We start from the raw sequence: 10,029 nt of genomic DNA, 5'->3' as shown, positions 1-10,029 counted from the left end.
GCTGCTCGACCGCTGATGATGACAAGGGTTTAAGGTCGCCGCTCGACCACTGAGGACGACAAGGGTTTAAGGTCACCACTCGACGGCTAAGGACGACAAGGTTTTAAGGTTGCCGCTCGATCGCTAAGGACGACAAGGGTTTATAGTCATCTCTCGACTTTTTATCTTTGCTGATCAGCTAAATCATTCGGAGAACTTTGTTTTTTATTTCATGTCTGTCCTGCAATCAGCACATATATGCAAAAAATACATTCATGTTTGCTTGCACACCTCTCATCCGGGCCGATAGGATTGGAGATGAGTCACGCTCCATGGCCGATAGAGTCATTTTTCGTTTTCGTCCTCCAAGTAGTATGCCCCCAGCGGAGTTTCTGCACAACCTTGCATGGTCTCACCCATGGTGCTTCGAGCTTGGTGATGTCATCAATTGACTTGATTTTCTTTCACACCAGATCACCAACTTGGAAGGACCTCAGGATCACCCTTCTGTTGTAATTATGCCTCATCCGCTGTCGATAGGCCATTAACCGAATAGCTGCTATATCCCGCACCTCATCCACCAGGTCGAGTTCCATTAATCTTCGCTCGCCGTTTTCCTCGTCGTAGAGTCGCATCCAGTCGGATTCCACTCCTACCTCTACAAGAATCACAGCTTCTCCTCTGTACACTAACTGGAATAGTGTTAAGCTGGTCGCCTCCTTTGGAGTCACACGGAGTGCCCACAAGACACTTGAGAGTTGATCGACCCAGTTACCCCCTGCGTGGTCGAGCCGAGTTTGTAAACCTCTGAGGATCTCTTAATTTGCAACCTTCGCCTGGTCGTTGCTCTAGGGGTATGCGATTGAGGTGAAGGCCTGCTGGATGTCATAGTCTTCACACCATTCCTTGAGCTTCTAACCTGTGAACTGCCTCCCATTATCCGAGATGAGCCGACGAGGGATGCCGAATCGATAGAGAATGTTATGCCAAATGAACTTGATGATCATCTGCTCACTTATCTTGCCCAAGGGCTCAGCCTCCACCCATTTTGAAAAATAGTCCACAACAACAAGCAAGAACCTTCACTAACCCGTGGCTATGGGAAACGGTCCCACTATGTCTATAACCCACTGGTCGAACGGGCAAGCTACCATGGATGACTTCATCTCTTCAATCGGTCGGTGTGAAAGATTGTGATACTTTTGGCAAGGCAGGCAGGTGGCTGTCATCCGAGCGACATCCTCTTGGAAAGTTGGCCAGAAGTACCCGGCCAGGAGAATCTTCCGAGCTCGGATGGCTTCCGCAGGAGCCTTGGTGAACTTCTTGCAAGATGCACGTTGCGTCCTCTTGTCCCACACACTTGAGAAAGGGCATAGAGAAGACTCTTTTATACTGCTGATCTCCGACCAAGGTGAATCGTCCGACCCTCTTCTTTAATAGACGTGCTACTTCCTGGTCGGCCAGCGTACTTCCCGATCGAAGAAATTTAATTAACGGGGTTCCCCAGTCACTCGAAAAGACAACTCCCTCCATCCAGTCAATATGCGCTACCAAGGAAACATGTTTGATCGGCTGACTTATCACGACTGGTGATAATGAACTAGCTAATTTAACCAGTTCATCTGCTGCTTGATTGTCCGATTGGGGGATCTTCTGTACAGTGACTTCTTGGAAATTTGTCTTCAATCTCTCGAAGGCTTCTGCATATAACTTGAGTCGAGGATTGCTAATCTCGAACGTTCCTGACAGCTGCTGGGTGGCCAACTGGGAGTCCGAGTGGATGAGGACTCTTGTGGCTCCGACATGCCACGCTACTTGCAAGCCGGCTATCAAGATTCATACTTAGCTTTGTTGTTTGTGGCATGATAATCTAGCCGAACAGACAGTTGCATCCGATCTTCTTTTATAGAAATGAGTAGGATGTTGATCCCGTTGCCTTGTCGGGTGGAAGAGTCATCAACATATATTTTTCAAGTTACCTCTAGCTCGTCGCTCTGGACTTCTGTGACAAAATCAGTCAAGGCTTGAGCTTTTATCGTCGTTCGGGGTTGGTATTGGATGTCGAACTCACTTAGCTCAGTGGTCCACTTGATCAGCCGGTCGGACGCTTCTGGGTTGAGGAGGACTCTTCCCAAGGTACTGTTGGTCATCACCATGATTGGATGGGAGAAGAAATAGGGGCGGAGTCTCCGAGCAGCTAGTACCAACACGTAAGCTAATTTTTTCAGACCAGTGTAGCGGGATTCAGTATCTTTTAATATATGGCTTAAAAAATACACGGGCTGTTGCTCTTGCCCATTCTTCTTAACTAATGTTGAGCCGATCACATTTTTGGTGGACGATAGATAAATCTAGAGCACCTCTCCTGCGCTCAGCTTAGCTAATATAGACAAGGAATTGAGATAGTCTTTGAGTTCTTCAAACGCTCGGTCGCACTTGACATCCCATTGAAATTTTGTTGCTCAACGCAGCACCTTGAAGAATGGTAAGCTCCGATCGGATGATTTGGATATGAATCTTAACAGAGCGGTAATACGCCCGGTCAACCGTTGGGCTTCCTTCAAGTTGCGTGGCGGTGGCATATCTTGCAGAGCTTTGACCTTGCTTGGATTAGCCTCGATCCCCTGCTCGGTGATGATGTATCCCAGAAATCAACTGCCCTTGGTGCCGAACAAGCATTTGTTTGGGTTCAGTCTTATTCCATAAGCCCTTAGAGTTTGACAGGTCTCCTTAATGTCTGCGTAAAGATCAATAGCCCTTGGAGATTTTATTAGTATATCGTCGACATATACATCTATGTTTTGGCCGATCTTCTATCAGAACACCTTGTTCATGAGCCTCAGGTAGGTGGCACTGGCGTTCTTTAGTCATAACAGCATGACATTGTAGCAGAATGTTCCGTCGGCCATGATAAAGCTGACCTTTTCTTGATCTTCTCGGGGGAGCGACACTTAGTGATAACCTTGATATGCATCGAGCATGTAGATCAGCTCATAGCCAGTCGTAGAGTCCACCATCTGGTCTATCCGGGGCAGCGGATAGAAATCTTTCGGCCATACTTTATTCAGGTCGCGGAAGTCTATGCAGACCCTCTATTTGTTGTCTGGCTTGGAGACCAGTACAATATTAGAAAGCCAGCTCAGGAATTGTACCTCTCATATGTGGCTGGCCTCCAACAATTTCTCTATCTCCGCTCGGATGACCAAGTTTTGCTTCGCGCTGAAGCCCCTTTTCTTTTGTTTGATAGGCCAAGCATTTGGTCGGACATGTAGTTCATGCTGGGCCACACTCGGCGAGATACCGGGAAGCTCATGTGTCGACCAAGGAAATACATCATGGTTCTGTCTGAGGCAAGATACCAGTTCTGTCTTTTTCTCAGCCTCTAGATCGACAACAATGAAGATGGTTGCTTTCGGGCGGTCAGGGTGGTTCTTCTTTTTCTTCGTACACCGGTGTGGGGGGTTTTTCGACGACAACATTCACCTTCAAGCGTGGGGTCTTTCGAGCGGCTCGTGCTTCCATTTTGACCATCTCGATGTAACAACGTCGAGCGGCTAACTGATCTCCTTTGACTTCTCCTACCTTACCATCCATCGGGAATTTGATCTTTTAGCAGAAGGTGGACATCACCGCTCAGAACTCATTGAGTGTCAGCCAGCCCAAAATGACGTTGTAGGCCGAGGGCGTATCTACCACTATGAAATTTGTGATCCTTGTCCACTTCAGGGGCTCTTCTCTGAGTGAGATGTCTAACTTGATCTGGCCTATCAGCAACACTTAGTTGCCCGTGAAGCCGTAGAGTGGAGTTGTCATTGACAGCAGTTCACTCCGGTCAATTTGTAATTGATCGAATGTCTTCCGGTATATGATATTTACCGAGCTCCATGTATCAATAAAAGTGTGATGGACTGTATAATTAGAGATTACTGCCCAAATGATTAATGCATCGTTGTGGGGGACCTCCACTCTCTCCAAATCCTTAGGGTTGAAGCTAATCTCGGGTCCCTCAGCTTTTTTCTTGCTGCAGCCCGCGGTTTGGATCTCGAGCCTCCGTGCATGCAACTTTCTTGCTCGATTAGAATCTCCACCGGTCGACCCATCGACGATCATTCCTATCTCCCCCCGAGCGGCATTACTTCTATTCTCTTCTTCCCTTGCGGATGGTTTGGTTCGCTCAGAGGAAGCTCGGGCAAGGATTCGGTCCCTTTGTGGTTGGTGATGACGTGAACTGGTCACCCTCCCTAAATTCTTTCATCCTGTAGATCGGCTTCGGTGACGTCAATCGGGAGGTGGCAATCGTTTGTGGTATCCGCACTGAATCGACCTACCATCTGCTAGGTCGTAGCAGTCCCTGGTGTTATGTGTCGTTGAGCGGTGGAAGGTGCAAAACATCGGCTCTCACCTCTTGCCTCCTGGACGAGCGGTCGCCACCAGTTGTACGGCATATGGCTTAGGCTCCTGGTGTGAAGGGGCTCCCTGTCCGGGGCCCTTTTGGTGGTTGATGATTGCTTGATTGACGCCGCTTGGATGCTACTGCGGGATTGGCGGTCGTCTCTTTCTTCTTTGCTGTCTGATCTTCTTCCACATTAATGTACTCATTGGCCTTCTTTTGGAGGTGCCCAAAGTCCTTGGGCGATCGCCGAATAAGTGATCGGAAGAACTTTCCCTCGATGAGCCCTTGAGTGAAGGCGTTCACCAGTACATCTGAAGAGACCGCCGGAATATCCATCGCCACTTGATTAAAGCGCTGGATATAGGCCCTTAGGGCCTCTCGGGGCCCTTGCTTTAGCGAGAATAGATTTATTATAGTCTTCTAGTGGCGGCGGCTACTAGCAAAGTGGTATAGAAATGCCGCTTGGAAATCCTTGAAGCTGTAGATAGAGCTGTTCGACAATCGTTTGAACCATCGTTGCGCCGATCCAGATAGAGTAGTAAGGAAGACTCTGCATTTCACCCCGTCCGGGTACTGATGAAGGGTGATGAAGGGTGGCCGCATTATCAAACTTGGCCAAGTGGTCGTCGAAGTCGGTTGTTCCGTTATACTCTTCGATCGTTAACGGGGTATAGTGCTTCGATAGAGGGTCACTTAGGATTCCCTCTGAAAATTGTTGATTGATCCGCTTAGGTGAGTCGTCTTCCCTAGGTGTTTTTCCCTTTCGTTCATCCCGCACGGGTGCCTCATCCGAGGATCCCTGGTCTCTATCTGCTTGGCCTCTTTCTGCTGGGGGAGCCCATGACATCGCTCGGTTGAAGGGAATTGGCGCATTACGAACGTCCTCATAAGAGTCGATCGGTCTTCTATTCCTCTCCGGAGCGAAAAATTGATCCGCTCGATTTTCTCTTTCTCTTTCAGTTTGTCGACCTGCTGTAGAGGCGGCAGGCTCATGCGTTGGCCGATCGGCCATCACCTGTTGTTGTTGCTCCAATATTTTCGTATCTCGAGCTTGTATTAGTGCATTGAGTTCCTCTTGCGTTAGTGTCACTGTTGTGAGTTGTCCAGCGTCTTCCATCTTCTTATTCAAATACGGGCAACATTCCCACAGACGGTGCTAAATTGATCATGTCCAAATGAAGGACATTGGAAAGTCGGGAATGGGGTGGCCACTGACGGGAAGAAGACTTTGATGATCCTGCAAAACAAAACTAAGATCAGGGAAGGGGTCCCTAACGTTTGCCCTCTGATGCTCAAGTTAGAACACGGGAAGAGAGTAAGAAAGTAGAGAATCGTAGAACTCAGAAATATTTTTCTTGTCTGTTACTCATACCTGTAGACCCTTTTTATACCATTCTGGATGACCTTTCATCTTTCCTTATTTAATGGTGTGGTTTAATGACAAATTGAAGACATCTTTATCTTGTCTTCTACACATTTATTAACAGATGTCGTGTTCCCTTTTATTTTTTCTTCCCCTTATTAATTGTCTTTTCCTTCTGCATAGTGCTATTCCTTGCGCCGGTCGGACGATCCGTTTATAAGTACAATGCCAACGTCGTACCCAGAGCTGATCAGACCCCTCGATCGACCCGTATTACAAGCTTGTTCAGCACGGGCTCCTGACCCATTCAGCGGGTTGATTAATTAGAGCATGGGCTGCCAACCGTCTGACCGATCGGATAATAATCCCTCTGATCAGCCGAGATACCCACACTGATTGTACCTTACTTATCCTTACACGTTGACTTCTTTAATTTTTCTTTAACGTGATAATTGATTTGCGCCAGATAGATTCTTCTTATCGCGTATCATTATTATTTTATATTTTATTATTATTATTATTATTTTTATAATAGTAAAAATATAATGAAAGAGATTACAGGACATCAATCCTCGTTGAGTAAAATGATCTAGACGTACGATACGTTGGCTCCAGCTCGGAATGGATAACGAGTTGAAATCTATCGGATTCGGATCTAGACAACTCAACCAAGCCGTGTGATCCATTCAGGTGTTGATAAGGAGGACACGGGAACTTGTTGATTTTTCTCATCAATAATTCAATAAATTGACATTTTCAAACCCGAAGTTAGCGTTCGACTTTTTTTTTTTCCTTTTTTTTACTTTTTCAAAATCTTCCTCCTGTGATCCATTCAGGTGAAGATTGGATATCAATTATTTAATTATTTTTTTCTAAAACTAATTAATTTTATAATAGTTTAATTACAAAGCAAATCATGTGTTTTATTAGTCATGAAAGTTAAGTTTTAACGCACACTTTATCGTGCTCTCCCATATAAATTTACACAATTAAATACGATGGAATTAAAATTGTTCAAAAAATAAAATAACTTTTACATAATAATTATATTTGTGGTCTACACAATCTCTTCTATCATGCTCAACCTCTGACTGCGACTCCGCCGTCGTTGCCGGGAGTTAATCCGCACTGATTCACTCCGCTTCATCATCATCTTCATCTTCTTCTTCTCAAAAGACGAATTCGATGCATAATCCTGATCGCTGCTACAAATTTCCGAATAAAATCCAATTTCTTTCTCATTGACGACTTCATTAAGCACGGCGGCCTGCTCTAACTCTGCCGCCGCCGGCATGAGTCTCTGACCACTCTTGCGCCTCCGTTCGCTGTCGTCGGAAGCGTACGCAGAGAGAGCCACGCTCGCTCGCACCGCGAGCTCCGCCATGTCGGGGCCCGAGAGCGGGTGGTGGAGCTTGGAAAAGGGGAGGAGGAAGTAGATCTGCCCTAGCCGGAGCGTGTCTTCGGCCGCCAAAGCTAGGATTTTGGCGTTGAAGTAGAGCTCGTCGGAGCTACAGAGGAAAATATTCAAGAGATGATGGCCGGCGTCGGCGAGGACGGCACGGACAGTGGTTTCGGCGTGGTACTCCAGCAAACGTCCGTCGGGGGCGATGACTTTGGCTGTCTGGAGGTGCTGGTGCTTGGATTCGTCGGAGACGGAGGCGGTGCCTGAAGCTGAGGAGATGTAAGCTCCCATGGACCGAAGAAATGCGTGAGAGAGCTCGTGGTTGAATAGGAAGGAGGAGATCGATTGGATTGATATTTATAGATTAAAAGGAAGGGGGAGAGGAGGTGGGCGCAGTCGTCCCCGTTGAATTTGAGTCATCGATGACGATAGATTTTAGCGGCTGCCACGAGATTTGGGATAATTTTATTTCGTCATCTAAAATTTAACTTATTTTCAAAATTAATATTAAGATCTGAAATTGAAATGGCCCAACATGACATTAAAACTTTTGCATGCTCATTTTGTGAGGACTAAAATGACCAGCCGGGATCCTTGGACCGTAACTTCTAGTATACTCTGGGATCAAGAGTCTGCTCTTGGATCAAGAGTTGTTGATAGATAAGGTTTTATGGACTCAGAGCCGGTCCTGGTTGTTTAAAGGCCCTGGGCAAAACTATTAGTTATGCCTCAATTTTTTCTTTCCACCAAAACTTAAACAATGTATTCAGCAGAGTGGTTAAGAATTAAAATCTTTCTAAATACTAGTCCCTATAAAGTAGTACTAAGGAGTTCAGAATAGCAAAACACAAGAAAAAGATATCTGAACAGTCGAATTATTTGCTTCTGATAGATTCTACAAGGAGGTTCAAGTTCAGTCCAGATATTCTACAAAAAATCATAAGAATTTGTAAGGCGTGGAAACACATTTGGGTGAAACTACATAAAAACTTTATAATTTATTGAGGAAAATACATGTTAGAAAGAAGTGACTGCTAGATATATAGCAGCAATATTTCCAATAGAGATTATGGGAGATAATTTAAGGAAGCATACCATAACTAGAGAAAGGAAAAATAAACTTACCTGTGGTGATGCACCAAAAGGAATATGCTGACCTCCAACAGTGAAGCATAATTCCTCTCCAAACTACATACAAGGAATAAAAAAGGAAGTTCATTTATGGAGAATTTATAAAAATAGATCAATATTTAGAATTTCTGTATCTTTTCAATCCACATATTCAACGAAGAAATGAATGCCACGGGTGGTGGTGGAATGTTTTAGAATCACACAAATAAAGCTAAAACAAGAAACTTAAGTAACATGTTATTGATGTTATGGAAGCATCATTTAGAAGCAATATCATATAGGAGAGGGTCCAACTAAGACCGCATACTAACCTTAACGTACACTTCTTCCATGTATAGATTGTCAACAGGCAATGAAGGGAACGGTCATCAGCGACAGCAGTTGTGAAAACCTAAACATAGGAGAAGCATTAATATCATCTATACAAAAGTTTACAAATTCTAACCCAACATAATCACCATGAAAGCAAACGTAATTTAAGGTACTGCTTGAGAATGTGGGAAAAATTATAGAAAAACAATAAGATAATTCAAGCATACCATGAAAACACTTTTCCACCCAGACTTCACATGATTAACACAACTCAAAACCATCTGAGAAACACATCGAACAATAAGCTCACAAATTTCAGAAGAATTACTTTTCTGCATGATGACCACAAAAGGTTTCAAGAATTCATTCTGGAAGTTATAATTAGCAAGTTCTTCTCGCTCCAAAAATTTCATAACTAATTGCCTTAGTGAATCCATTACAAAGATTGCGACCGAAAGATTTTCTGACAACCCAACTGAAACAAAAAATTCAGAAAGAACATTCCAGATGCGGGACCAAACCAATCGTATATGATTCATATTGTAATGCCTGCATGGACAAAAGGTGAGGTCGGATTAAGTAGTTTCACTTGTTAAGCAAACAACTTAATAACAGAAAAGTAGCAAGTGTAGCAGGATCACAAAAAGAAAAAAAAAAGTAAAAAAAAAACACAGGGGCAACTCATTTAAAGTGTCTTCGTGATGCACTTTTAAAGGCAAAATCATCAATAATATCATCATATTCAATATTTTCAAAAATATTTTTTTCAATACATAAAATTGCTAATCCATTTAGCCTATCTTGAGTCATTGTGGTCCGTAAATAAGATTTTATTAATTTTAATTTTGAAAAACTTCTTTCGGCAGATGCCACTGTCACGGGTATTGTCAATAATATCCTATAAGCAATCATCACATTTGGAAACATATCCATTGTTTTTAAAAACTCTAATATTTGAATGGAAGACCATTTTTTATTTGTTTCATAAGATTCACTTGGTAACATTACTTGCAAAACTTGTAATTCTGAAAACATATATTTTGCATCAATATCAGAAGCGTCGCCATTTTTCAAAGTATTTTCAAGATTCACACAAGAACTCATTAATTCATCATCATCCATTGAAACTAATTTTGCAACATCATACAAGAACCCAAATATAGATTCAAAATATTGCAACTGTTCAAACCTACTTTTCAATTGCCCAAGAGCAATATCGACTACTAAGATAAAATAATCTATTCGAAAAGACTCTTCCGGTGATTGATTTTCCCTTTCAGTATTAGCAATCTCATCAAAATGTCTCTTTCTACTAATTTTACGTTTTGTAGGAAATACCGGCTCAATTTCCATATCAAATGCTATTTTTTTTTGCATCAACCATAGCTAAAGAAAAACCATTTTCTCTATATTTTTCAAAAAAAAAAACAAGACCAGCCAATTGTTTTA

At 43.5% G+C, this 10,029-nt stretch overlaps 2 protein-coding genes across 3 annotated transcripts; both read right to left on the bottom strand.

Moving 5' to 3' along the window:
• Positions 1 to 443: 443 nt before the first annotated feature.
• LOC121995088 lies at positions 444 to 986 on the bottom strand. The gene is made up of 2 exons (XM_042548921.1): positions 899 to 986; positions 444 to 757 (listed from the first exon to the last, which is right to left on the bottom strand). The coding sequence occupies exons 1-2, from the start codon at positions 984 to 986 to the stop codon at positions 444 to 446; spliced, it is 402 nt and encodes a 133-aa protein (XP_042404855.1).
• Positions 987 to 7,887: 6,901 nt separating this feature from the next.
• LOC121997172 (brefeldin A-inhibited guanine nucleotide-exchange protein 1-like) lies at positions 7,888 to 9,318 on the bottom strand. Of its 2 annotated transcripts, XM_042551438.1 has the most exons (5): positions 9,021 to 9,318; positions 8,808 to 8,912; positions 8,580 to 8,659; positions 8,263 to 8,325; positions 7,888 to 8,064 (listed from the first exon to the last, which is right to left on the bottom strand). In XM_042551438.1, exons 1-5 carry the CDS (start codon positions 9,117 to 9,119, stop codon positions 8,013 to 8,015), a joined length of 399 nt encoding a protein of 132 aa, XP_042407372.1. In that variant the 5' UTR covers positions 9,120 to 9,318; the 3' UTR covers positions 7,888 to 8,012. The 2 variants fall into 2 exon arrangements, with proteins under 2 accessions (XP_042407372.1, XP_042407371.1); XM_042551437.1 differs by having other exon boundaries at positions 8,808 to 9,318.
• Positions 9,319 to 10,029: the final 711 nt, after the last annotated feature.

This window comes from Zingiber officinale, chromosome 6A (assembly GCF_018446385.1).
Source record: "Zingiber officinale cultivar Zhangliang chromosome 6A, Zo_v1.1, whole genome shotgun sequence".
Classification (NCBI taxonomy): domain Eukaryota; kingdom Viridiplantae; phylum Streptophyta; class Magnoliopsida; order Zingiberales; family Zingiberaceae; genus Zingiber; species Zingiber officinale.
This window is presented reverse-complemented; position numbering and strand designations above follow the sequence as displayed.